Genomic DNA, 27,562 nt, shown 5'->3' on the forward strand with positions numbered 1-27,562 from the left:
AAGAATTGAGGTGTCGTTGTACAAGATATGTGCCAGTTACCATCAGAGGTCCGAATGCCAACCTTCGTTCAGTTGTCAAGACCCATCCACACTCCAATGCGTTCCCAAGTTTTCTGACGCATTCTCGTCCAGGCTTCCCGTCTTGCCCGCACACAGTCTGAACACCAGCCTTCTTCCTCGTCCCATTTGATGTCGATGAGGGCTTGAAGTCCGCACAAAGGGTCAAACTGATACTCGTCGTAGAGCCCAGAGTCGTGGACGCGCCTCTCCCAAGCGTCTTGCTTCAAAGACAGAGATGGACATCCGGGGAGACGCGGTGAGGCAGAGGACGACCCAAGGATGTGGGCTCTCCCGGCGGTCGTCGTCTCCTTTGACTGGTTGGGGCATTTGAAGGAACGATCTACGCGCACCGCAACCTGTGACCAGGCCGAAATGAGATGCTCTCTCATGCGTTCCAAACGTCTTTCGTCTGCGCGGCTAATTTCCTGAGACTCTTCTCCTTTGTCGCCGTTCAACTCGCCGTCACCAAGACCATAGCCTGTTACCCGAACCATTTCATAGAAAGCCCTCTTTAAGACGCTTTCGATGCCACAGGTCCGTGCAAGAATCACGACTTCCACTGCATTAGTTTTAGTTTCTGTAGTGATATCCACGAGAGATGAGGACCAGGCATTCTCTAAGAGTTTCACGGCGAATGCTCGATACGCGTCGAACTCTAATCTAGTTGCTGCGCGAAGGATAGCAACCAAGACCTGGAACGTAGGGGGGCTGAAATAATAAGCCCTGTGAAAAGTAGTAAGTATCAAACAAGAATGGAGAGACGGATTACTTACATTGGGTTCCTATCGAGCTGTAGTAATGCCTCGAGATCTGTCGGTGTGGTATTCGACAGGTGGTATACCAATCCATGCTCGTCGCTTTCGACTACGACACTGTCGTCCATAAACACATCTTGTTCATCCAAGAGGCCAGCAAAAAAGGTTGACTGGTCAATGAGCCTAGAACGGTGGAGTTTGAAGAGCACGCCTCCAACCTCGAGGACCGTGTTTCCATCAAGGACCCAGAATTGTTCGTGTTTATGCGCTACAGGTACGGCTAGTTCCAACTTTGAGCGCTTTGTGGGGCGGAGGTTATTCCTTGAGATATCCTCTTTACAGCTGTGAGAAGATTCGATCGAAGCCCTTCTCTTCCCCTTGCCGTTATTCTTGTTCTTTTCCCTATCTTCATCGTCAGAAGTAACGGGATGGGATAGAGTCGAAGAGCTCTGAGGCTCAATCGGGAGAGCCCGGGGCTTCGCCTTGCAAGCCACAGGACGTGGACGCTTTGGTGCTGGCTGTGAGGAAGAAAGTGCGACACTATCAATCGCCATCGGCGACTTTGATATGTTCGAAGAGATAACGTCCTGAGAACGGATAGCAGAAACATGAACAGAACCTTCCACACCACCACTTTCAAAAGTGGATTTTGTAGGCTGCGATGCTGAAGGACGCGTCTTTGCGAGCATTTGTGACACAGAAGGAAAGTCGGGCTCGGGAGAGGATTCTAGTTCTGCCTTTGGTGGTAAATCGCCCTTCAAGGAAAGATCAATGCTCGGGTCTAAAGGAGTCATAGGGTTATACGATGGTAGGGGAAAAGGTTGTGACCGAGAAGGCGCGCAGGGAGGTGGTAAAGAAGATGGAGTACCCCTAGTGGAGCTAGTTGGTAACCTTCCTTTTGACTTAGCTTGAGGCGCATTGCTGCTGTAGCCAGGTCTAGGAGACACTGGTAACGACCTTGCAGAATTAGTGTTTGCTGCTTCGACGTCGTCTCTCAGAGAAGTATGAACTGTAGCGTGGTCTTCACGGTTGTTTTCAAGCTTTTCGTCGCTGCCTTCAAGTTTGGCGGCTTTGTTTTCAGCCTCGTCTTCATTTTCACCTTCGTCTTCGTCTTCATCTTCTTCGGCCTCATCTTCGTCTTCGTCTTCACCTTCATCTTCATCTTCACCTTCTTCTTCGTCTTCACCTCGACCTTCCTCATCTTCCATTTCTTCGTCTTCACTTAGGTCAAAGTCGCCTTCGCGTACGGAGTAGTCTGTTTCAGTGTAAGTGTTGTCGTTGTCTTCATCTTTAGGTTCATAATCTTCGTCGTCTTCGTCATCTTCATCATCGCCATCGTCTTCGGGTCCCATTAAAAGGTCGGATGTCTGTGGCTCTCGAAATTTAGCGCTGTTGTGGACGCCTGCATTTTTTTTGCTTTGATAGGATGCCGACTGCACATGAGCTGGTACTGACGCGGACGAAGCATGGCCAATGTGGCCAGATAGCGACAGCGATTCATCTGTAGCCATTTTCGTGTGCTGGTCAGAAGATGAACCAAGCCTGTTTTGCGCGGAATTCCAAAATAAAAAAACGTGATTTTATCTCAATTACAACCGTGACATCATAGTAAATAACCAAGAAGCAGTCGTACCTTGTCCTAATAAGTCCGGAAGACCTTCAAGTTCTGTGGCATAAGGCAGGAGGTTTATAGTATCAACCATCACAATGCCATTGATCCTGCGGTAGTACGCTTCTGTGATTGCTCGAAAACGTTCGTTCTTAATGATTGCAATTCAATATTGCAAGCCTAGGCGAGGCGCTTAAAGCTTAATCGCCCAATAACCTTAATTGGTGTTTAACCGACACGTGACCGTGTTGCTCATGTGACGCAACTGTCAACGGCTCAACGTCGTCAAGTTCAACGAGATCAGACACTTAGTCACTCGCCCCTTCATGCTCCTGGACGCTGCACCTCGTGGAATTCCATGGCTAAGAGCACTTTTGATATGTCTTCTTTTTTGAGGTCTGAATCTTGTGCGAGGGATTTTGACCCTGTCTATGTTGGTTTTGCGTAACAAAACTGCATTGTCAACAACCTTTGCAGCAACAGCATGTGTACAGTAGGTGTGTAGCAACTTCAAGCTCGAGTCTTTTATTATACTCACTATTGTTCCAGGTTAAAAACACGCTCTTTTTCACTCATTGTATGATCCGCTGCGGTCAGCCATCCCATCTATAATGCTCTCGCAAACCCTCCCTGGTGTTTCCACTTTTTAGCGCATCCTTTCAGCAATTTATATTGATTCTACTATGAATACACTGGATTCGGCGTTTTTCCTTACTGTGTGCTAAGTGAGTGGTACGACTCGGCGATTAAAGTCCAGGAGTAGCAAGTATCATAGGATGCGCATGTCCCTTTTACCCTTAACGTGCCACTCTCACTGATGTCTCTGACCTTGATATTACCTATTTCTTTAGCACGCACATGTACTCCCTCTAACACTATGTATTGACTATATTTCTCAGCGCTTTGTGTAATCGCACAAGCGTTTATTGTTTCAAACAAACAAATGTCATGGAAATACATGTGCAACAAGGCCTGGATCATCAACCTTTTCTCATTCCCCCGTCTTTTCTTACCACTCACTCCACCAACCATCAAGCATATCCCCGATCCTCCTCGTTTTCTTCACCACACCAGCATGTTTGGTGACTTGAGTTGTGAGTCACTGCATATTATCCTCGTATCCGTTTCATGATCCTCGCGCTCGACTCAGATCAACAGTCATCAACGCAAAAAATATCTACCAATGCCCCCCTCCTTGCGCATGCCCGCTGGCAGTTACCTATACATCAGTCTCGACTCGAGGAAACGCTGGAGACCAGCTACTAGAGTCTGTCATCCTACGAATATATCACTAGGGTGGAATGAGATAGTGACTCTGTAATGTCCACGGGTACTTCCGGATGGATCTGTCAGTGCTTGCATCCGTTTCAGAACCGAGTACTAATCTGCAAACCAGGCGTTCTGACCAAGGTATTTGTGCTAGAGTATCTTTGTGCCCTACAATCGCACGGTCACCATTACGAGCCGAATCTTCCATATTGAAGGGTCATCGAACGTCTGTGCTTTTAATTTACATCACATTGAAATGTACTTAAATGAAATCATAGATGACGTGTGGGTTCGTGGTCAGGTTGGCGTATACTACCACAGACAAGTTGTTTATCAGTCTAGCCCATATGCATGATTATGACTCAAACACAAGAGACCTAGTTACAGTGAAAACATAAAAGCGAATGCAAAGCTCAAGCCATATGCATTGGAATTCCCACCGTCATACGAAGCCTGCTGAATATGATTTAGATGTACGAACAAGCACATTGACACCACATTCGGCATTTTGCCACTTCGCATGCGACTCCTTGGGCCATGGAACAATCGTATGATTTCACATCCCATCTTTATTGTCCATCGGTAATTTCTGACGTCCCACAATATGTTGTCCGCTGTCTGTCCCTTGGCTCATACTCGAGCCACTTTTGCTTTGCTCATTATTGCACGGACCTTGTTCCACAGTTCCACATTCCACATTTCCACACCTCCACACTTCCGTTTCTCATATATAACCCCCATGGATTCCCTGATACCGACATCAGACCTTTTCCATCTGCCCAATTCATACCCTCCCCATCTACTTCAATCAAAAATGTTCTTCCTTCCCCCCTTCGCAGCTGACCTTCCAAAGCTGCCTTTGGAAAACATGGAGGCACACGCAGTCAATCGCCTGACCTGGATTGCAGGATATGACATCGAAACCCACGTAAGCACGTTGCGCGTTTTTACTGATCTTCAAACTAAACTTGGTGTCTAGGAATGGGTGACATTCCAGGGTCTAGATTGCGATGAATCTTACGATAAACGTGCGTGGAGAAAGCTGGTCAAGGACCAACAGACTATGGTATGGGCGGGAGTAACTCTGGGATCCTTGTCCCGCAAGCTAACGTATTTGTTGCAGGAACGCATGCAATCCTTATTAGATACCATTGGATGTTCACCTGATATTCCACAGTCAGAGACAGTTCTGGAAGGCATGGTATGTTTTGACAGCGACGCTTCTGCATCACTCTCGTTTACCTTTACCATTTACAGAATGTCGTCCTGAGAGGGGCCTTAGGGACGGGAAAAAAGACAGTTGCTTATGCAGTCTGCAATATGCTCAAGCGCCCGATACTTGACATTCGGGTGAATGACATCCCATACCTTGCCGATGTGAAACCGTGGGCCGCCAAATTAGCATCGGTATGTACCATCCGCAGGCCGTGATGCATCTCTGACGTTATGTGACTTAGCTTGCGATCAAGTGGAATGCCTTGATAGTCATAGACCGCGGGGATGTAAGTATCGTCTCTCACAGCGTTCATTATATTCCTTCTGAACACACGTCGCACAGAATATCATGAGGTCTGAATGTGCAAACAATCGAGTATGTTCTTGATTGTTGTATGGTCAATGCTGTTCTAGTATAGCTAACTCTTCCGCCAGGAACGCATCAACTTGATGATTCGAGCATTTGAGTCGCCCGGATGTATCTGTCTGTGGCCCTCGGTGTTGACGGACGAACAGCAGGCACTACTCAGGCCGTTCTCTGCTGGTGCGTGCCTTAGCTATCTGACCCAATTGTATCACTGACTTTTGCCCGTTACAGCCATCGAATTCCCTGATCTCGATCTAGCAGCCCGTCGCAAACGTTGGCTACAACTCTTTGGCCGAGACGACCTGGTGGCAACTATCTTTAGCAGCAAACACGCATCCGTCCCTACCGTGAGGGACACGGAGGTGTGTGCCTTCCTTCGGGAGATTGAGAAAATCTCTTGGTACGAACTCGATGGTAATGTCATGTCTGGATGACGTGAGGCGGTGCTGATGACGCTAATAGCATCGGACATCCAAGACTTCATGAATATGGCACGAAGATTGGCTGGGTAAGTCGAAGTCGGTTGATATAAGTTGTTCCTGACAATTAATCATTGCCGCACAGGGAACAAGATCCAACCCCTCAGCACGTAAGGGAGTGTCTCAGATTGTGGGACGTGCCCCTTTCTGTACGGAGCAAGGTAGTGCGGTTTTTAGCGCTTCATGAGATGCATCCACGTAAGGAACCCAGTTTATTTAGAACACGGTGAAGATGTTATGCCTGTTTGAAATATTTGCTTGCTATTTTTTACTCTATATATGTGTTTATGGCTCACGATACTCCACTGGCAGTCACTTACTTGTCATTATGTATATGAAATACCCATGTCATGAAAGAGACGGAGGACCTGAGGCTCGTGATCGTTAGCTTATTGCTTCTTGTATGCAACACGGTCTGGGAGAGCACTAGGTCTCATACACGAACTCCAAACTAAACCCTGCACCATCGGAATCAGACATTCTCGTCGTATCACCGAATCTGCATCAACCACGATTCTGTATGCCTCTAATAGCTAAAATACCTGAATCACCAATCAGCAGGATCTGCGAACAACATTAATCATCGATGGCCTATTGTTTTCTTCATTACTAATCTTGATACAGAGATCCAACGAATGAAAATAACCACAAGTCCCGACTTATACTCACCCAGGTTCACAGCGTTATGGATGAGTTTGAGGATGACCAATGTGCTACATACTTAGTACTGATTCATCATCATAACATTAATATGCGACCAAAGCTAAATTGAAGCAAACTGGTAGGTGTACGTAGAGGCTTAACTATGTTCATAAAATAATTGATTGGCGAGTCAGAAAGCATTAAAGCAAGCCAGGTAAGTTCGATAAATTAGAAAAAAATCTATAATGGTGGAGTCTGATCAGCAACCGGTACACACGAGAAGTAGTCACATACATCATGTCTTAGACTTATCCGTCCATCTGTGATGGTATATGCAGCGGAGGCATCTTTCTCTAAAATTACTCAATATCAGGGATCAACTTGTCCATTTCCGTCCATAAGTCTTGTTGCATCTTTCTCCAAGCAGCTCGTCTTGATCGGACACAATCTGCGCACCAGCTTTCCTCCTTCCACGGGATGTTGATCAACTCCTGAGCACCACACACTGGGTCGAACAGGAATTTTGTGTACAGCCCAGAGTCATGTACACGTTCGTTCCAGGTAACCTGTTGGGTGGTTTGAGGTGGACACTTGTCTGGAGAGTCCCAGTCTGACGCAAATGAAAAAAATACGCTGAGGTATTGGATAACCATGAAGCAATGAGACAGTACCTCGTTCTACAAGTGACACCCTCCTAATTTTGTTCGAGAAGGGTTGGTCACGGCAAGGAAACGTATCGATTCGCACAGCGACCTCTGACCAAGTGGTGACCAAGAGCTCTTTCATGAGCCCCACGCACCTTTCGTCTGCACGACCAATCTGCGGGAGCACTGACTGCCCAAGAACATCATCATACAGACTAATCCGCCGGGTCCTAGCAAGTTCGTACAAAGCACGTTTCATAACACCATTCAAACCACATGAACGTGCAAGAATAATGACACCCGCAGCGTCTTCCTTAGGCTCAGGGGTTAAATCCTCCAGGGACGATGACCATGTATGTTCAAGAACTCGAACTGCCCAGGTACGATATGTTTCGAAGCGCAAGGCAGTCGCCGCGCAGATAATGGGGGCAAGAGTTAAGAATGAGGGAGGTTGGAAGTAATATTCGCTAAACATAGTCAGACCGATCCATGCAAACACAAATGACGAGGATTACGTTGGGTTATCATCAAACTTCAAGAGAGCCGTAAAGTCGTCCGCCGTAGTAGTGTTACCGAGGTGGTATACCGTCACTTTATCATCAACTTCTACCCGCACGTCGTCGTTCGGAAAGTTATCTTTGTCATAATTTTCAAGCAGCTGCGCGAAGAATAATGACTTGGAAACGAGCCTCGAGCGATGAAGCTTGAACAGTACTCCATCAACTTCAATAACAGTATTGGCATCCGAGATATAAAAATCTTCGTGTTTTCGGGGGGTAACATGGTTGGATTTAGCCCGCTTGCGAGAGTGTCCTTTGCCGGGCTCCTTGCTGATCGTTCCGTCGGTGGCTTTCCTCTTTCCCTTGGTCTTACAACGTGTCTTCGCATCATCCTTGTTGGCGCATACACTGGGCGTTGTGGAGCCATCTGAGACCTTCTGAAGAGCTGTTGGGTTCTGTTCCATTTCACCGACGTTGATATGCGAGGTTGACGATGGTGGCTGGGACCTCGAAGGACTGCATTCCAATACGTCTGTCCCCTGATCCTGGTGAATGTGAGATTCAGCAGCTTCGAATTTCATTGCACTTGCATCTGGTGCTACGGGAATTGTTTTGGTGCAACACTTTAGACAGTGAGCACTTGCCAAGCAAAGCTAACTGACCAAGAGATGTTCCTTCTGCCTCGAGCGATGGAGCCATACAATTATTTAAACTTCAAAGGGGGTTTTCAAAGTAAAATTCTGAACGTTCTGAAATGATGGTTTGGAAGATGCGCTTGAAATTTAGCTTAATTTACGTACGAACTCCGCTCAATTCATGCATTGTAGCGCTGACGCGCTATGTACATATAGTTCCCGGGTCTCTTTGCATTTTCCTGTCATTTTTCAACACTCGTTTGCGCTCAATTTTCAATATGACCTGCTGTCCTGGGAGCTAACTCATTGCACAGAAATCTCCTACTGTGTGAAAAGGTTCCACTCGTGCACTTTTTCTCTCTGACTGTGACGCCATATGTACGGTCCGCCTTTGAACCTCCCGTTATTCGTTCCGAGTCCTCGATGCTTGATGTTGCCAATGATCATCGAACTGCGGGGCCTTTCTCTTTTCTGCACGCTGTTGAGTATTGTCGCTGTTGTATTTTACACTACTTACTCGTAAGCTCTCTGTTCTGTTCTTCTGTCTGCATTGGTTTATCCTCTCCCACAGTGTGCGATGGTCGCCTGCAAAGTCCCGTGCCGCATCACACGCGTGCTTGGCGAGCGTTGTTGTCCACCGCATGCGGTTGCCCATAGTACCTCATTTACTATGATGCACTTGATTATCATCCGTGGTGTTTCGAAAACTCATGTTCGTGCTTTCGTGATCTTTCGTTGAGCACCGTGCCAATTGTTGTTCGTGCACTGAGCTGTTTGCAGGTTGTGTGTGGTCTGATGGCGGGTCGATTGTAGTGACTCACAGCAAGGCGTTTGTGTTATGGTCTCTTGTCTTTCGGGCATCCAACTATACTCGCTGCGCTGTGCTGCATTGGTTGGCTTCTGATCATACGTTCTGATGCGGTGATATCTGTTATTACATTCATGGGTCGTTTCCCTGCTTCTTTCCGGCACAGCCCTGCCGTAATCGCAAGACATTGGGCGGTCTGAGATCTGATACGTCCGGGAAATGGCCGACTCTAGGTGGCGGTATCAAGTACCTCTGCAAATAGCGGCAGAAAACTCTCAATTGGAGATGAAGATTGTATATTCAGCGCTGCCCAGCACCGCATGCTAGTGACCGTGGCATTTGGTGTGCTCTTGGTAAATATAACAATAAGCACAGTGGACTCTGAAAATATGCACGGTAGCACGCTAAGTCGATTGTGCAGGATCGCTTCTTGGCTTAGTACCAAGTGGCACTCTGACTAGGACCCCGGAATTCCTCGGATCCCAGTACTGCGCTCACCAGCGTTCTAGACGTCGCCGACGTCAAAGTCTCCAAACCTAATACCAATAGACGCCAGATCAACTCCAACAGATATACTGTTGTCTTCAGAGTTAATGGCCACCGGGAAGTCGCGTCCAACGCCCTTGGGGACCGGCAATACGAGCACTCGGGCTCCTACTCCCACAAATAGAATCAGAGCATCCCATCGTAACACAGTATCATTGCTGTTGACAAGAGACGAAATCATGCTACAAGAATACGATGTCAAAGACAAAGAAAGCAGTACCACATTCCTAGAGAAGTCCCCCTTCCGCCACCTAGGCGAACCTATGTCGAACGAAAGTCTAATACTAACAATTCTTCACATCACTCAGTACACCGGCATCCCTCGTACAGCTATAGAAGGACTCAGGGCTGTCGCAATACTCCTCGAAGACAACTTCAATAGTACTCATTCCTCAACTTCAACCACCCAGCAGCTCGCCGACTCTCTTACGACATCGCTCTCGGCCCAAGTCGTGGCCGACCTCTCGTCATCACTCTCAGCGCACGTTATAGCGGCTATTTCGCCTCAAATAGCCTCCATAAGAGCGCCAAATTCTGCTAGAACCAGCAATAGGCGGGAGGATATACGAACCTAACGACAACTCAATAGATATAGCAAAGAAAATCAAGAACGCATTCGCAGCAACTTCGACCAAAGACTCACCCGAGATTCAGATTAAGGCTACTACTCGCTTGAGAAGCGGAGGACTCATAGTAGAACTAACTACGGCAGAAGCGGCAAACTGGCTACGCGCACCAGAAAACAGGCTGAAAGTCACAGGCGCCCTAGAATCCCCAGTCTACATCAAGGAACGGCGCTTCACAATCATCGTCCCATTCCTGCCAGTAACATTCGGTATTGAGGACGCAGAATGGCGCCGTGCAGCAGAGGAGGAAAACAGCTTACCAATAGGCTCCATAGAAGCGGCTGGCTGGATTAAACCCAGAATCCGGAGATCACCAGGCCAAAAAGTAGCTCACGCTCTATTCCACTTCGCAGATCCAAAGGCAGCCAACACAACACTACATGACGGCATCTACATCAATCAAGAAAAATACCACCCGCATGAGGACAAAAGGGAACCGGTAAGATGCGTCAAATGTCAATTATGGGGCCACATAGCAAAGGACTGTAACACTTCAATGGACATGTGCGGGACTTGCGGCAAAAATCACAGGACCAACAAATGCAATGCCTACAAAACATTCTACTGCGTAAGCTGTAACTCACAGAATCATGCGAGCTGGGACAGGAACTGTCCAGAATTCGGAAATAGATGTGCAGGAATCGACGCTAAGCTCCCAGAAAACTCAATGCCCTATTTCCCCACTGACGAAGATTGGACACAGGTAATGCTGCCTCCAAAGCCAGTGCCCTATCGAAAACCCATCGAACAGCTGCCACCCGAAGCTAGACCCCCCCTCCGTCAAACTAACCTCCCCTACGAAACCAGAAGAAACTATGGCAAGCCATCGTGAGGCATGCCTACACAATTCGGCCGTTCCCACTTCCGTGCATTTACACCAACAGGCTCTAACTCGATCCCACTCCCTCCAGGCTGGGACAAGGATCCCCCTCGGCCAGCAACCCAGCATCAAACCTCACCTACAGACACAACCACTCCATTAACCCCCCCCATTCATCCCTCCACCAATGAGCCATCAACTCCCGCCTCCATTCTGTCCTACCCCACTTCTTCTCCCTCCTCCTCTCGAAATGACACACCACGGACCCAGACCCCTTCTAATGTCTGAACAAACTAACAATATGACGACCAGACTACAAATATGGCAGCAGAACCTTAATACATCTCTGATAGCCCAACACTCTCTCCTCAACAGCCCTATTGCTCGCGACTGGGATATACTAGCCCTGCAAGAACCCCACATCAATTGCACGAAGAATACGATATCGTCGCCCTACTTTCATGCGGTCTACCCCACCACCCATTTCTCATCCCCAGAACTAACCTCCCGAGCCGTCTCACTAATATCCAAAACTCTAGATACCAACTCATGGCAACAGATACCATTTCCATCTCCTGACGTCGTAGTCATCCAATTCCGTGGACCCTTTGGACGCTGCACCATCTTCAACATCTACAACAATTGCAAACTAACGAAAACTCAAGAAGTACTAACCTCATTTCTCGAACGCGAGATCACCCGTCTACGACCATCGGCGGACGATCACATGATATGGCTTGGGGACTTCAACAGACACCATCCCTTATGGGACGAAGACAGGAACTCGCAACTCTTCAATAATCAGTATCTCAACACGGCGCAGCCACTCCTAGACCTCATAGCAGACTATGGCATGATCATGACGTTACCCAAAGGTTTGCCGACCCTCCAACTCCAAGAATTGGACACGCCCAGATAACGTGTTCTGTACTGACCATACAGGAGAATCCTTTATAAGTTGCACGACTAACCCAGCCCTACGCGGACCAGCAACGGACCATGTGCCCATCTTAAGCATCCTCGAACTCGAACTCCCTCAAGCGACGACTGATATCAAGCACAACTACCGTGAAGCAGACTGGGAAATATTCAACGAGGAACTAGAACTAGAGTTGGACAAGATCCCACCGGCTCAACCGCTCGCTACCGAAGCTGAATTTCAGACCGCAGCACGCACCCTTATGGCTGTGATCCAAGCAGTCATAGAACGTGTCGTCCCCAAGTCTAAGCCCAATCCCCACTCAAAGAGATGGTGGACTAAAGACCTAACCATCATGTGTCGCAAAGTCGCGAAACTAAGCCATCTCTCGTACAAGCACAGAGACTACGCAGGCCACTACAGTCACGAGGAGCACCGAATCAAACATAATCAGTACACCGAAGCCATCAAACGGACCAAGAAGGACCACTGGATTGAATGGCTAGAGGACCTCTCGGGTAACGACATATGGATTGCTAACAGATACCTTACAGCAACAGCGGGCGACGGAGGCTTATCTAGGATCCCCACCCTCGAGCGTTCTGACGGAGGCACGGCCGACACCAATGAAGACAAAAGTGCGGCCTTAGCGCAAGCCTTTTTCCCCCCCCCTCCAGAACATTCATCAGTACCAGAAGACTACGACTACCCGGAAGCTGTCCCTACCCCAGCACCTATATCTACGACGCAGATCGAACGTAGCATCTCGAAGTTGAGCTTATACAAGGCCCCAGGCCCTGATGGGATTTGTAATGTTGTCTTTAAACGTTGCACTTACTTACTTCAACCCTATCTCCTCCATTTATACAGGGCCGTATTCACACTCAAGACATATTATAATCCATGGCGCGACTTCGTAACCGTTGTCCTACGAAAGCCGGGCAAGCCGGACTACACGGTAACGAAAGCATTCAGACCAATAGCACTCCTCAACACGATCGCTAAACTACTGACTGCCGTAGTAGCAGATGAAATGACTTACCTCCTAGAACGACACAACCTCCTCCCCAGCACACATTTCGGAGGCAGACCGGGCCGTTCAACGACAGACTCACTTCATCTACTCGAAGCCACGATCAAGGACGCATGGCGCCAAAAGAAGGTAGTATCTGCTTTATTTCTAGATATAGAGGGAGCCTTCCCGAATGCGGTTACTGACCGTCTACTACATAACATGCGCACCAGGAGACTCCCAGAAACATTGGTGAGATTCACGGAACGACTGCTAATGGGAAGGCGCACGCAACTAAAATTCGATGGTCACTTATCGGATTGGATCCCTATTACTAATGGTATCGGACAGGGAGACCCTCTATCAATGATATTATATATCATATACGACTCGGACTTGGTCGATATAGCTAAGGGTCACACGAAGACTGAACGTACCCTTGCATTTGTGGACGACACGGCGTTTATAGCCATCGGGAAGACCTTTCAAGAGACTCACAACACTCTGAAGAACATGCTAGAACGGAGAGAAGGAGGTTATGAGTGGGCCCTAGCGCACAACTCGAAATTCAAAACATCTAAGTTTGCACTAATGGATTTCTCTTTGAATTCAGCTAAAGATCGGCCCCCACTCATCACACGCGGCATCACGATCACGCCCACTGCGACACACAAGTTCCTGGGAGTTATATTGGACGACGCACTAAGATGGCAAGCCCACATAGCCTACGCTATAGCGAAAGGCACAGCTTACGTCTTCCAACTTCGTCGGCTCTCCTCCACATCCAACGGACTCCCACTCTCCCTGATGCGTCAATTATATCTATCTGTAGCACTACCGAAAATGCTCTATGCAGTCGACCTCTGGTTTCGCCCCTTGTTTGTCGGCAACAACGACAAACCTCAATCAGGGTCGATAGGAGTAGCACGTCGTATAGGCCGAGTACAAAGACTCGCTGCCCTAAGTATCACAGGCGCCATGAGAACCACTGCTAACGATACTTTAGAGACTCACGCGAAACTACTCCCAATGGAACATCGGATGCAAAACCTATGCTACCAAGCCGCAATATGCCTAGCCGCACATCCGAAGTCTCATCCGCTAAACGAACCTGTCCGCAAAGCAGCCAAGAAATATGTCAAACGCCACCGTTCATCCCTGCATCACATATATCATGCCGCTGAACTCGACATCAACTCGGTCGAGACCATCAAACACAGCAGACGTCCCCCGAACGACAAGAACTCGTACTCTACCCACATCGCCTCGACAAGAGAACTAGCTATAGCAGCCCATAATGCTAACAACGATGAAGTCAAGGTTTACTGCGATGGGTCGGGAATAGACGAGAAAGTAGGGGCAGCAGCAGTGTTATACAGGAGGGGAAAACCACGTCCAAGTATCTTACGCTATCATCTTGGAACTACTGACGAGCACACAGTTTTCGAAGCAGAAGTCGTTGGCCTAACATTAGCAGCACAATTGATCTCGCAAGAAGAAGACATCACGTACCCCATCTCCATATTCGTCGACAACCAAGCATCAATCAAATCCGGTGACATCTTCTCCACCAAACCAGGCCACTACCTGACAGACCACTTCCGCAGTTTACTGAACCAACTTAAGAAAACCAGCCGCAACCAAAACTTCAAGGTCAACGTTCATTGGATTTCAGGGCACGACGGAGTAGAAGGAAATGAGAAGGCAGACAAGGAGGCCAAGATAGCAGCAAAGAACTGCAGGGAAAACAGTGCCACGCACAGACTGCCACCTTACCTTCGGAAGGGAGTGCTCCCCAGCAGCCTGTCGGCATTGAAACAGGCCCAGAAGAAAGACTCATCGAAACATTGGAACAGAACTTGGCTGAAGTCCCCAAGACACGCTCACGCTATCTCCATCGACCCCAAGCTCAATGCTGCAAGCAAATCGTTCATTTCGCTAGTCCAACACCTACCTAAGCGGCACATCAGTCTAATGCTCTGGCTCCGCACCCGCCATATATCACTCAACCAGCATCTGCATCGCATCGGAAAAAGTATGTCCCCCAACTGCCCCCACTGCGCTGATACCCCAGAGACCGTCCAACATTTCCTCCTATCATGCCCGCAATACGCACGTGAGCGCCACACGCTCACCAATGTCCTCAAACGTCGCGCATCCTCCATATCATACCTGCTTTCAGATACTAAAGCCACGGACCATCTCATTCGATACGTCAACAGTACAGGACGCTTGAAACCCACTTTCGGTGATGTTCCTCCCAGTACTTGCAAGAAATAGATAACGTCAGTTTGCCCCACAGAGAAACAAACATCCTACGCGCTTGCAATCCATGTAAGCCCTTATAGCACTCGCTGTCGCAGGGCAATACATGCCAATCCAAGGCCGATCTGGAGACCAGTCGGAAGGAGACACATGAGATGAGGAAGGGCTAGAACTTTCGTCGAAGAGCTACATGGTACAGCAGGGATCAACTCGCAGCATGTCGCGCCAGCCCAGACCTACCTTTACCTTTCTATCCGTGCTCCATTTACTCCCCTCGTACAACGATCGCTCCAGCGGTCCGAGTATTTGTATACCCATTATCATACGGTCAGCCTACACACAAACGAGAAGTATCAGAAACGGCCCTGTGGAGTAGTAGACTCGTGCATCTAAAATGGCTGGCAGGAACGGCAGACCAGTGGAGGTCATACCTCCACTGGGGCATTTGCAGAGTCGGAGACACGGTGGGGGACACAGGTGTCCCCCTTTCCTAGATAGAATTGTCCTACATAGGGTACTGCACCCCAACCGGACAAAAATTGGATTCAAAAAAAAAAAAAAAAAAGTCGATTGTGCAGAGACGGAGATCAGTATCAGATCAGAAATTGAGATGGAGCTATGACAGCTAATGGAACAGATCTGTAACTTACATGTGGATCTGAATTAGATACAGGCCGCAGATATTGCAAGGCCGGGTCGGTGCAGAGATAGTGCGACACTAGCCAAAACTATTGTCCGCTTATACATTACACCAAAAGGCAGTGATACTGAAAGCTTATGTTTCAGTATCGCAGACAGTATCTATGTAGATTATGGGAATTCTAGTAAAGCGTAGCTAGGATGAGTGGCTGATATCACATGAGACCAGGTAATGCGATATACCCGCTAGGAGCACTAATCCATAAGAGCACTACGGTAATCAGAGAATAAACCCTGTGTTAGATCAATGGCCATGAGAACTCCTCAATGTCTGCAAGCTTGTAGCAAGATCACCCCAAAAATAGTGCACCGGTATCCACTGAGTATGGTCACGTGTAAGAATATCAATGGGCCGACTCGCCTTGGCTCCGAGCAGGAACAGATGTCCGAATCACCATGATCGTGCCGATTTTGGCGATACAAGCGCTGTCCGCTGGTATATCTAGCATGAACGCTAGGACAATAATCGCTATACACTCCTAACATCCCTCATCCCTCGAATATGACCGTAGTTTCAAATGATCCCAGTTCGTGGTCGTTCATCAATTCCAGTATTTTTTTCACCTATTGGACGGGTTCGCCATATCAGTTGGTTACTATGTCATAATTTGATATTGACTTGTGATTTCGCAGTTGCCGCAGCCTTCGTGGTAGTATACGATTGGGGTGAGCAGCAGTGTTCTGAAATTGCTGATATTCTCATGATATTCCCAGTATTAACACTCGCACAAGAGGTAGGTTGATGCTACATCAGTAAATTCACAAACTCCTTAGCGTCCTTTTTCGCCACTTGTCACGAAAATCTTCAACATGTTGCCGCTTATTATTCTTATGCACTTGTCATTTTTCTTTCACAAGCACTCACAAGTAAATGTGTGATTCACAAGTGCCCACAAGTGCAACAAGCGCCAAAAGCAAGGAAGACTAAAGTGTGTCGTAGATTACAAGTAGATAAAATTTTACTATGAATAACTACTCCTCGAACATTTGCGAATGGTCTCTGTACCAGACCTCGTATTCTCTGTCCATCCACGGAGGAGCATCATGTTCAGGGTGTTCCCCTGTGTATTGAATCGAGAGACATTGCCAAGTTGTGTGGCGTCGATGACCTTGTGCAAATCCTTGTGATCCGCGAATGGAGGGTGGTCATCGTGTTTCAACAGCTGCACAGCCATTAAGTCGAGTAATAAGTCTGTAGCTTTGTTAGACATATGGCTTTGTTTGAAAACAAACTCTGCCGTTGCAAATTCAATATTGTTACGATACGGGCTCCAGTCATGAGGAGACTTCGGTGGGACAGGAGTTGGTGGTGTGCCAGGGGGCAGAAACACGCCGTCAGCTGTGCATGGTCGTCCTAAGAGCGTGTCAGAATCAGAACACGTGAAAAGCGCAGATTGAAAGGTACTTACCATTGAGGAGCGAGTGATACGTACGATAGTAACACTTGCTTGCATCAGTGAATTCTGAGTCTGGATCCTCATTGTCAGCCATTGGACCAGGTGGTGATCGGGGAGGCGAGAAATCAGGAGGGGGTGGCGAGAAATCAGGGGGGGGTGGCAGGAAATCAGGAGGAGGCGACTGAGGTGGAGATGGAAGCTGTTGCGGTTGGGGAAGATCCAGAGCAGGTGCAACGGGATGGGACGCGTGCATGTGTTGAGTGCGGCCAGAGATGTTTCAAAACCAGCGCATACAACCTGGAGATAGGCATGGAAACTGAAGGGCACGGTGAGTAGGCCGGTTTCTGCGCATCATATGAGTAGTGTTGATGCAACGTATGGACCTAGTGAAGGTTTAAAACCAGCCGCTAATATTGAAGAAAAAATTACCCTTGCAAAGGTGCTGTTGGAACGAAAATGTGCACTACCCCAGAAAGGGTTTGTTAAAATGGACAGTTATGTCATCGCACCACCGGAAAAGTTCTGGTGAACATTGATGACGGTCACCCCACCACAGGAAAGGTTCTGGTGAACATTCCCTAGGCTATTAGACATCATTATATCACCAGAAAGGTTCTGGTAAACATTGATACTCACCGTACTTAAGGTATTTCAATCCGGGACATGTCATTTTGTTAAGCACATTGTGCCGAAAAGCGCTGGCGAATATTGATGCTCCGGATGTTGCAATCGACCCTCAATTCAATACGTTAAGAAATATTATTCAGAGTCAGCTTTGGCTACAAATTTTAGAGTGACGAAACTCACCTTCAACTTGGTAACCCACTGCTTCAATTTTCGTCAGCCTACAAAACCGTCTATCGATAGAATGTCTCAACCTGATGCAGTTACAACGCGCATGGGGACTCGACCTAAGAACGCAACTCAGCATCCCGGGCGCATTTTAATCAATAGTCGTGGAAAGAAGCGTACCACTGCTGAGAAGGCCGCTGACGACCAATGTGAAAGGGAGGCAAAGGAGGCAAGTGAAAAAGCTGTACAAGAAAGTTATCAGCGTATTGCTACTTTGCAGGCACAGATGCAGGCTGACCAAGATGCTATGCGTGTTGACGCACCTAAGCCTAAGTGTCCTCGTGCACGCCCGGTGGGGAAGGCTGCAAAGGACTTGAAGACCTCCGACTCAACTATGGATGATAGGCAGGCAGGAGCAAAAATCGTCGCCGATAAGCCTCTTGTCACCAAAGGCAGGGGTCGCGTGGGTGGAGCTAAAAGGTTAGCAGCTGATGCTAGCGTCGAAAATCCTGCAAGTGAGGATGAGGATGGGGAGCCGGTCCAAACCAAAAAGAAGAAGAAACTGGCGGTGAGAGAAGCAATTCAAGCAGTATTAAACACTGGCATCATTATCGACTCAACAAAGGCACGTGATGGAGAAGTTCAGAAGACGTCTGATGTGTGAGTTTGTTTATCTATCAGTAACTATGATGATGCTTCTTTTGGATTCCACACACGGTTGAAGCTGATGGGCCTGTCCTTGCCGTTGTACGTTTTGTTTTCAAACGTGATTTAAATCTGTCATTTATTTTTCTAGACCCTCCAGTGGCTGTCAGAGTGGCGCAATACCTTTAGCAATGTGGCTCTCGCCGTGCTCGCCAACTTCATGACCTCACAAGATGACCTCAAGACTGACGAGGACCGCAAAGATTTTGCATCGGCCTTACTCGACAAGTTCACCTTTTTATTTGGGGACATCGCGGAGGACGGAGAGGTCTCCAACCCGTTCCAGTCTGACCTTATTGTACAGGTTCTCGTGCAGCACAAGTGTGCCACGTCCGGCGCTGTCAACCTGCCGGGAACGAACGATACAGTGCTGGGGCACTCGAAGGGCGCTCTTAGTCTTGCCACGGCAGCAGCACGTGTTTTCTACCCTCTCATACAGCTGACTTAACTTACCCTGTATTTCAGATGGAACGCGCCATCAGGCTTTTCGTCAATGGACACATGCTCCTAGGAGACATCGACACCTCTGGCAATGGTCGAGGCAACAAGACCCCGCTCGACGTCAATCCGTCCACAGGCAACCAGAGCAGCGTCCCCTTGGCATTTTCAGAAGCCAATTGGGGTGCGCACACGAGGGCTTACATGGCGTCTATCACACGCTTGCCAGACTTGGTCCTTATCCGAAACTCTGAGCTTGCGCAGAGCCTCGCCACGAAGAGGCGTGGCGGCGCGCGGATGGATGTGGACGAAGAATCTGGGGATGAGCGAGCGTTCATTTTCTAGAGGTAATGTCCTTCACTCTTGTAGTTTATTTTGCAACTGACTAGGAGCTTCGACGCTGCTAGTACCTTCAAGGTTATTCATGCTATGTTCCCTGGTCTTTTTTACATGCTGTCTCGTTGCCGCCTCCATTTCCTTTGTCGCGCTCGTTATGTCTCGTTGCCGCCTCCATTTGTCGTGCTCATTATGTCTCATTGCCGCCTCCATTTGTCGTGCTCATTATGTCTCATTGCCGCCTCCATTCGTCGCGCTCGTTATGTCTCGTTGCCGCCTCCGTTTGCTTTGTCGCGCTCGTTATTAATCTACTTGCTAGTCCTTATTTTTCTCCTTGTTTAACCTTTTATCTACTTAATCCTCTTGTCCGGTTGAAATGCAATTCTTTTTCCTGGTAACAAGTGTGAACAAGTGTGAAAAAGTGTATATAGTGTGAACAAGCTAAAAATAAGTGCGACATAAGGGGATTGTAATGTAGCTCGTTCTAAAAATAAGTGCAAAAAGTGTAGGACAAATGAAAAAAAGTGCGAAAATGCTCAAATCAAGAGGAAGGGATCTTCTTGGCAGCTTGTTGCTCCTTGTGACAAGGAGGTGTTCTGGTTCTTGTCCGCTCTTGGGTGAGAAAAATAAGAGCTTAAAAGGAAATTAAGCAATTCGTGAATTTACTGATGTATTGCCGCCGGAGTACCCAACTTGCTAACAATGGTGTCATAGATTGACCTCATTTGGGTGAGTCACAGAGTCCCATATCAGAAGAAAAATAATGAATTTGTGACAGACCCAACGCTGGTCTCTCATGACTGTGCTGTACCTAGTCGTTCGTACCTCGTTTTATACCATAACATGGTTGGTGGTTGTGCTGACTCCAAAATGTTCTAGATACGCTATGTTGGGATACCACATTCTGTGTATGTTAATCGAGACCAAAAAGTAGTTGCTGTACTGATGGCCCATCTCTCATTATCAGTGCTAGCATTCTGCGTATGTCTCATACTCACCGTGTTCGATGCTTCTGACCGGTGGCACACAGTAAATATGACGATTAGCTGGTTGACAGATGGAGTGAGTATTCCGCAATCATTTCATTCCTATCCAATGAATACATTCATTTGTAGAGGTGAGTGGGATTCGACCATTGGACTCGGCTCGACATAATGAGTCAATAGGTGTGAGTCGGAGCGTTTGATCCTAGCAAGAGGGCGACCGCTAATCGGGTGTTCCAGGCAACATCCCAATCTATGCAATAGATGGGACAAATGTGATCGTAACTGCCATGTTGGGAGGTGAGTTGCCCGGCTGTGATACCTCAGTGATGTTGACTCGACTGAAATATGATCCAAGTCATCATGATTGCTCGGTTGCATGCCATGTATCAGAGATCTAGGCGGATGCTTATCTTCCTTGTTATCGTCTTCCTAGCTGTCAACATCGCCTGCGCGGTAATCACGATCATAGGACTCAAGTATGATTCCGCATCGGGTAAGCTTTAGTTGTTGAATTGAAGAACACAGCTCATTGGACAAATACCAGGGGAACTCATACTCTCTGGTATTCATATATGCTATAACGAATCCGAGGCGGATACCCAGCTCCTGGTCTCAATGGTCTGGATGCTCAACACTGTTTGGGAGGTCTTCGCACTGTGTCTTTCAGTCTGGATCGCTGCGAAGCACTTCCGTGACCTGCGACGACTCGGCCCATGGACGGGATCGACCATGGGGGACTGTTTCAGAGTGCTGATGGAATCTCACGTGCTTTATTTTGCAAGGTGAGCTTGTAATGCGAATGTGCTTATCGTTTTCTGCTCAAGATGTACTAGCTTTGCCGGTGTCTCTTGCCTCCAGCTTGTTACCGTCTCTCCAGAAGTCGAGGTGCGCCAACATGTCACTGACATCTACATGTAACCACTGCTAATCATTTCTGTAGAATTCGAATTACATTAGAGCTGATATACTCAGTGGTGCTTTTAAAATTTTATTCTCCGTGCAGATGTTTGTGATGGGACCACGCCTCATCCTTAGTGTTCGACAATATCACGCTAAACTCGTGGCCGAATCCGATGCAGAAACTAGCATGAATTCGATCGTCTTCCAGGAGCGTATGCATGTACCAACTAGCAGCACTGTGTAGGAAATGGTTGTCGAGTGTTCCGCATGGAGGAGATTTTTGGTCGAGGATCCGTCGTATTTATTTCAGTTGTGGTGTCTCAAAGTATATTTTAGATGAGGTTTATGTAGACAAACCCTTTTCCTGTTGTGTCGCTACTGAAAGTCGGTAATCCAAACTTGCACCAAGTAGCAAGATGGCAAGAAGATGAAGATGAAAGCCTTGAGTACATCTGTCAAACTATCAATGAGGCATCGACCGCACTTAGTTGCACCATCGCAATGTGGCGCGCATGCGACTGCAAATCGTGCGTCGAATTTGCATTTTTGCAAGATCTGTTAGAGCCTATACTGCTAAGCACGAGTAAAGCACCGAATGAGATACATACATACATACATACATACATTATTAACACCGACCTTAGGGCCAGCAGATGATGGATGATCAAAAAGACCACGTATCACTTCGTACGATTATCTGCTAACCCGAGTACGTGAGTCCAAGCCTAGATAGCTGATAAACCAGAATATCTGCGAGCCTGCGAAATACTTTGCAATCATCTGTCCAAGGAAATATATGGCGAAACGAGAGTGGTTGTGCGAGGCCAGATGTCATGGCCTTGTTGAAAAACGTTTCTTCAGAACATGGCATTATCAGTCATCTGGACCGAACGAATGGAAAGCGGAATGGAAAATCGAAGTAGCGTGTCTGAGCACAGATAGCTGATAGCACAATGGCTCCACAGCATAATGACTCTCGCCTTCTCCTGAACTAGCGTCTGTTTAAACGAATAGATAAAATAGGAATAAGAGACGCGGGGGCGAGAATCTTGCAATGAATACTGACATTGTGCTCATGATACAGCAACCGCTGACCAGGCCCAAAGAAGCGTGATTCCGATTTTCTTCAAATCACTTTGGAGGCGCCTCTGGCGGCTAGACTTGGACGGTATAGAAAATAATGCGATAGATGATCAGTCTATCACCACGATTATTGCACCCTATACTTGCCTCTGAACACTCCAAACTAGGAACACTTCTCACCGACGAAGGGTGGGAGCGCCTCATCTACCGGGCCTGAGTTGAAAGGTAAGGACTCTGTACAGACATTGGGCTAAACTGAAATCGGCAGCAGGGGTGCATGACTGGAAGCTGAAAACCCCACATGGCCACTCTAGGACAGTAATGAACCTGTACAACGCTGGTGACATACCAGATGAACTTTTTGCACCAGACAGCAGGCGCACTGTATCTGCCAAACTTCTATGAATTCACTCCACTTGCTCCCATAGAGGAGGCATTCAGCCGCATAATATCGGAATCAAGTATACGGTTCTCAAGAACGAATTTGTAAATGACATTGGGCTGCTATCATTCCATTGTTGCTGGTACTCATATGATACATGAAGATAAGGATCATTTCTTTGTAACATCGGTGTTGGCAAGAAATGATTCTTATCTTTACGTCTAGCTTCATCTCTCGGGTCTATGTGATGCGAGTGAAGAAGTTAGGCTGTGCCTAGAGAGTTAGCTCTAGGAGGGACACGAGCGTGGAACGTGGTGGAACGAGAGAAGAAAATGGCTGTGGCTGTGTGAACTAGTAGTGCCGGTTCCTTCCGCAGGACCCTGGAATCAGGTACTGAGATATCTACCAATGATAAAGCGTATTGGTCACTCAGCGGAGTCGGGGACTTGGTGCGTGAGCACCGTACATATATTCATCATTGACGACACCAACCTTAGGGCTAGTGGATCATCGATGATCACAAAGACAATGCATCGCTTCACGTGGTTATCTGCTGGACTGGGTATGTGAGTAGTGGTGGGTCTAAGCCCAACAGCCGGCCATCTGTTATTGCATTCATGGATCGTTTTCCTGCTCGTTTCCGGCACAGCCACACCATAATCGCAAAACACTCGAGCGGTTTGAGGGCCCCCCTTTCTGGCGCTCTCTCTGGCAGTAGTGTTCGTCACACGAAAGACCCTAACGTTGGCGTTATATTGCAGCATTTTCTCGAACATGGGCGATGGCGCTTTGCCCATTGATATTGTTTTGAAACAGTTGGTTGATGTTCGTGTGCCCCCAGACTGTCACGGTGTGTGTAGCCTGTTGTCAGTATTGTATGCGCATCTTGATGACGTTTGTGATGTTGAAGTGGCGCTCCGTCTGCTCGCTCGGCCGCCCTATGTCTCTCTTCCATGTATGGATAGGGATAGCGAAATTCTGTAGTCCACTCCTAGTCTTGACGCCTTGGTCCGCCGCCCGCGTGGCCTTTCTATTGACATGTTATCAAATGTTTGCCAGCACAAGGTCGTCCTGTCGTCCATTCTTTTTCTCATACTAAGACCGCCTGGTGGTTCACATCTGGGAACGCCTTTTGTTTCTGCAGTCAGCCGGCTCTCAAATCATCAGCGGTCATTTCCCAAGTGAAGACAAGATCACGGCAGAATGAAAGGGGCCTGCTATACATGTATAATTCTGAAACCACATTCACCCTGGTGCTGTGGAGCAGGTGGCCTAAAGTCAACCTGACCCACTTACAACTCGAGCTTGTACCTTGTAAGTTGAGTGCTATTTGCTCATGACAATATACTACTACATCGTAACATTTGTGTACGTGGAAGTGAGCTACCAAGGCTAAACTGGAACAATGGAGTATATTACTGTGGATTCGTGCAAATGATTGTTGCAGAGGAGGCCTAAAAATATTCATGAAATCCTGTACTGATGAGTCGGAATAGATGGGATTAGGTTCGGAACCTCGAACAGGAGTCTAATGGCAAAGAGCCAAAGTTAGTAGGTGGTATACTGGGAAGTGTTCACGTACACCAGTCTGTTCGGGAATGGTGTAGAGCCATCTTACTCCAGAATCAAACATTACCAGGGATCCACTTGTCCATGTCACTCCAAACTTTTTGTTGTATCTTTCTCCATGCAGCTCGTTTTGACTGGATGCAATCCAAGCACCAGCCTTCCTCCCCCCACGGAATGTCGATCAATGCCTGGGCACCACACACTGGATCGAACAGAAATTTTGTGTACAGCCCAGAGTCATGGACACGTTCATCCCAAGTAGCTTGTTCATTGCCAGATCTGAACGAACATGGACAGTATGTCTCTGACGCAGATCAAGAAAAGAATACGAGTCAGAAGTTTTAAGTAACCAGGAAGTAATACAACAGTACCTCGCTGTGCGGAAGACTTCACGTTTTTGTTGTTGGAGGGAAATTTGGAGGGAAATGTAAATTTTTGCGCATAATCCTGCTGGCAAGACGACGTGCCAATTCGCACACCGATCTCTGACCAGGTGGTAACTGACAGTTCTCTCATGAGCTCCACACACTTCTGGTCTGCATGGCCAATCTGCTCGGGCCCTTGCTGACCAAGGACATCATGGCCTTCCAAATCAATCCGGCGAGTCCTGGCAAGTTCATATAAAGCACGCTTTACTACACCAACATTCACGTCACATGAGCGTGCAAGGGCAATGATTTCCACAGCGTTTTTCATCGGCTCGGGGGTTAAATCCGCCAGGGAGGATGACCACATTTGCCCAAGAACTCGAGCTGCCCAAACACGATACGTTTCGAAGCGCAAGGCAGTCGCAGCACGGAGAATAGGGGCGAGAACTGAGAATGGGGGAGGTTGAAAGTAATACTCGCTAGAGATAGTCAGACTGATTCATGCAAATATAATGATGGATATTACGTTGGGTTATCATCAAATTTCAAGAGAGCCACGAGGTCGTCCGCTGTAGTAATGTTACCGAGGTGGTACACCGTCGCTTTTCCATCATTTTCCACCCGCACACCATCATCGAGAAAATTATCTTTGAGGTCATGTTGAAGAAGCTGCGCGAAGAATGATGACTTGGTGACCAGCCTCGAACGATGAAGCTTGAACAGCACCCCATCAACCTCGATGACAGTATTGGCATCCAAGATGTAAAAATCCTCGTGTTTTTGGGGACTAGCACATTCAGATCTAGCCCGCTTGAGAGGACGTCCTTGATCAGTATCGTTGCCGATCGTTCTGGGGAACTTCCTCTTTTCCTTAACCTTGCCATAGCTCTTCGCATCGTCCTTGTCTACGCATGGGGAAGTTTTCTGAGGAACCGTTGACGCCTGTTCCACGCCAATGTTGCTTATCTGCGAGCTTAACGGTGGTGGCTTGGAGGTTGAAGGACCGGGTAGGCCTGTCTCCTGACCCAGCCGAATAGGAGATTCAGCTTCTTTGATTTTACCTGTGCTTTCATGCGAAGCTACACAAACCCGTGTCGATTCAGGTAGCTCGGTGCTATGAAGAGTGGGTGGTGGGTCGACGATATCTGCCTTAAAAAGGGATTGTACACCTCTTGAATTGAGGGGCTCGCCGAACATAGTAATGTGACCATTTTCATTGACACTGTCACTGGATTGAGAGAAGAAGGCCATGACCAGGAGCTATAGCTCTATGTGAAACTTTTTAATATTTAGTGAACAAAGATTAAATGCAACTTACGAGCAGAATTCAAAGCTAGTACTATACGCTCAGCGATGGGCAATTGTGCGTGGAGTGTACATTGATAGGCTGAGTTTAGAATGACGTCAATGATGATATTACGTCAGTTCATTCATCGCTTTTTCAAACGTTGACGCGACGCAACTGGACCATGACAGCACTAGCAAAGTACTAGTACCGTTTGAAGTAAAAATACAACAGCTTTCTCATCCTCTCAGGAACATGGCACCGCAGCTCAATGAGGTCCATGCTAGCCCATTTCCCACTGGTTCCTCCCTACACCATCCATGTCTCCCTACACCTCTTTCGTAGTTGCAGGCGCAGGCCCCACAATCGGTGGCCGTATCGTGAAGGCAAGATTCAACCATATCGATTGATACTTCCTCAGTTTTATCTGACTGTTTGACAGGCTTTGGTTGAGCAAGGCGCTTCGGTAGTTGCTCTCCTTCGACCGTCGAGTGCATCGATATCGAGCCCACTTCTCGAGGGCGCCAAGATTGCCACCGCTGACTATGCTGACGTCAAAGCAGTCGCCTCCATTTTCCGCGAGCATAAAACGCAGGTCGTCATTTCTGCATTGGCATACGGCGCGTTGTCTTCGCAGTCTACTCTCGCGGATGCTGCCAAGGAAGCCGGTGTGAAACTTTTCGTTCCCTCTGAGTTTGGTATGCCTACAGAGGGAGGGAAGGCTGCTCACACGGTCACCAAATCACAATTTGCTGGTGAGACTTTTTGGTGCCTGGTTTGTCAGTTGTTGAACGCTCGCGATATTGTAGATTATTTGAAGTCATCGGGCATTCCTTCATTGCGCATATACGTAAATGCTCGTTATCTTATATATCCGGCAGAGCTAGTAACACCTTTTGACATAGACCGGGATGTTCATGGAGTTCATTCCACAGTTCACTGGTGTTGACATTGGGAAGTTCTTGGTCCTGGGCAAGGGTGATGCATCATTTTCTACCACTGCCTTGGACGACGTTGCAGGTATTGTGATAATCCTTTTTAGTGATCATAGTAACATATGAGGCAATCTAGGTTTTACCGCTCACGTTCTTACAACACTTCCGCCGGCCAAACTCCATGATGCTTCGTTCCGCGTCGAGGGAGAACGCACATCCTTCAATAAAGTTGGCGCCCTGTATACTGCATCCAAGAACATTACAGTAGAGCATGTCACTTCCCTTCCCGAAGGATACGTCAAGCAGACTCTTTTGCAAGGCTTATTTGAGCAGGGCCGGGGCAGCTCCGGTTGGGACAACTACGCCGACAAGGACGTCCCGGAGAATGCTAACAGCGGTAATGCAGCCTGGCCTGGGCACCAGTGGAAGACTGTCAAGGAGGTGTTGGAGTTGTAGGCCTCACAGCAGCTGGAAGTTCATCTGCATTTCAAGTCGTTGTATCACGGGTTCTCTCTA

The 27,562-nt window shown here is 47.8% G+C and overlaps 9 protein-coding genes across 9 annotated transcripts; 5 read left to right on the forward strand and 4 right to left on the reverse strand.

Annotated features, from left to right (window-relative positions):
* Positions 1-68: 68 nt before the first annotated feature.
* Positions 69-1,369, reverse strand: F5147DRAFT_575664 (uncharacterized protein; the record flags this gene model as incomplete). The annotated part of the gene is made up of 2 exons (XM_041431285.1): positions 69-783; positions 834-1,369. The coding sequence occupies 2 exons, from the start codon at positions 1,367-1,369 to the stop codon at positions 69-71; spliced, it is 1,251 nt and encodes a 416-aa protein (XP_041293652.1).
* Positions 1,370-4,079: 2,710 nt separating this feature from the next.
* Positions 4,080-6,186, forward strand: F5147DRAFT_692050 (uncharacterized protein). Its single transcript, XM_041437175.1, has 10 exons — positions 4,080-4,621; positions 4,673-4,759; positions 4,817-4,894; positions 4,951-5,100; positions 5,151-5,195; positions 5,252-5,284; positions 5,344-5,452; positions 5,507-5,689; positions 5,738-5,783; positions 5,840-6,186. The coding sequence occupies exons 1-10, from the start codon at positions 4,298-4,300 to the stop codon at positions 5,982-5,984; spliced, it is 1,200 nt and encodes a 399-aa protein (XP_041293653.1). The 5' UTR covers positions 4,080-4,297; the 3' UTR covers positions 5,985-6,186.
* A 314-nt stretch (positions 6,187-6,500) lies between these two features.
* On the reverse strand, positions 6,501-8,208 carry F5147DRAFT_149803 (uncharacterized protein). Its single transcript, XM_041428287.1, has 3 exons — positions 7,556-8,208; positions 7,068-7,507; positions 6,501-7,006 (listed from the first exon to the last, which is right to left on the reverse strand). Exons 1-3 carry the CDS (start codon positions 8,119-8,121, stop codon positions 6,756-6,758), a joined length of 1,257 nt encoding a protein of 418 aa, XP_041293654.1. The 5' UTR covers positions 8,122-8,208; the 3' UTR covers positions 6,501-6,755.
* A 1,196-nt stretch (positions 8,209-9,404) lies between these two features.
* F5147DRAFT_798022 (uncharacterized protein) lies at positions 9,405-10,987 on the forward strand (the record flags this gene model as incomplete). The annotated part of the gene is made up of 3 exons (XM_041443213.1): positions 9,405-10,014; positions 10,055-10,594; positions 10,859-10,987. Exons 1-3 carry the CDS (start codon positions 9,577-9,579, stop codon positions 10,985-10,987), a joined length of 1,107 nt encoding a protein of 368 aa, XP_041293655.1. The 5' UTR covers positions 9,405-9,576.
* Positions 10,988-16,750: 5,763 nt separating this feature from the next.
* Positions 16,751-17,578, reverse strand: F5147DRAFT_772996 (uncharacterized protein; the record flags this gene model as incomplete). The annotated part of the gene is made up of 4 exons (XM_041441405.1): positions 16,751-16,794; positions 16,856-17,224; positions 17,280-17,466; positions 17,552-17,578. The coding sequence occupies 4 exons, from the start codon at positions 17,576-17,578 to the stop codon at positions 16,751-16,753; spliced, it is 627 nt and encodes a 208-aa protein (XP_041293656.1).
* A 1,651-nt stretch (positions 17,579-19,229) lies between these two features.
* On the forward strand, positions 19,230-19,547 carry F5147DRAFT_575669 (uncharacterized protein; the record flags this gene model as incomplete). Its single annotated transcript, XM_041431286.1, has 1 exon — positions 19,230-19,547. The coding sequence occupies one exon, from the start codon at positions 19,230-19,232 to the stop codon at positions 19,545-19,547; it is 318 nt and encodes a 105-aa protein (XP_041293657.1).
* Positions 19,548-20,483: 936 nt separating this feature from the next.
* On the forward strand, positions 20,484-21,668 carry F5147DRAFT_652300 (uncharacterized protein; the record flags this gene model as incomplete). Its single annotated transcript, XM_041433612.1, has 8 exons — positions 20,484-20,600; positions 20,654-20,655; positions 20,705-20,706; positions 20,762-20,821; positions 20,880-21,017; positions 21,069-21,306; positions 21,349-21,409; positions 21,465-21,668. The coding sequence occupies 8 exons, from the start codon at positions 20,484-20,486 to the stop codon at positions 21,666-21,668; spliced, it is 822 nt and encodes a 273-aa protein (XP_041293658.1).
* Positions 21,669-24,135: 2,467 nt separating this feature from the next.
* Positions 24,136-26,193, reverse strand: F5147DRAFT_611864 (uncharacterized protein). Its single transcript, XM_041432446.1, has 4 exons — positions 26,145-26,193; positions 25,353-26,094; positions 24,830-25,305; positions 24,136-24,762 (listed from the first exon to the last, which is right to left on the reverse strand). Exons 2-4 carry the CDS (start codon positions 26,075-26,077, stop codon positions 24,515-24,517), a joined length of 1,449 nt encoding a protein of 482 aa, XP_041293659.1. The 5' UTR covers positions 26,078-26,094; positions 26,145-26,193; the 3' UTR covers positions 24,136-24,514.
* An 80-nt stretch (positions 26,194-26,273) lies between these two features.
* Positions 26,274-27,502, forward strand: F5147DRAFT_635132 (NAD(P)-binding protein; the record flags this gene model as incomplete). The annotated part of the gene is made up of 5 exons (XM_041432880.1): positions 26,274-26,497; positions 26,554-26,866; positions 26,921-26,961; positions 27,017-27,131; positions 27,183-27,502. The coding sequence occupies exons 1-5, from the start codon at positions 26,432-26,434 to the stop codon at positions 27,500-27,502; spliced, it is 855 nt and encodes a 284-aa protein (XP_041293660.1). The 5' UTR covers positions 26,274-26,431.
* Positions 27,503-27,562: the final 60 nt, after the last annotated feature.

This window comes from Suillus discolor (genome assembly GCF_016758755.1).
Source record: "Suillus discolor strain FC423 chromosome Unknown F5147scaffold_23, whole genome shotgun sequence".
Taxonomy (NCBI): Eukaryota; Fungi; Basidiomycota; class Agaricomycetes; order Boletales; family Suillaceae; genus Suillus; species Suillus discolor.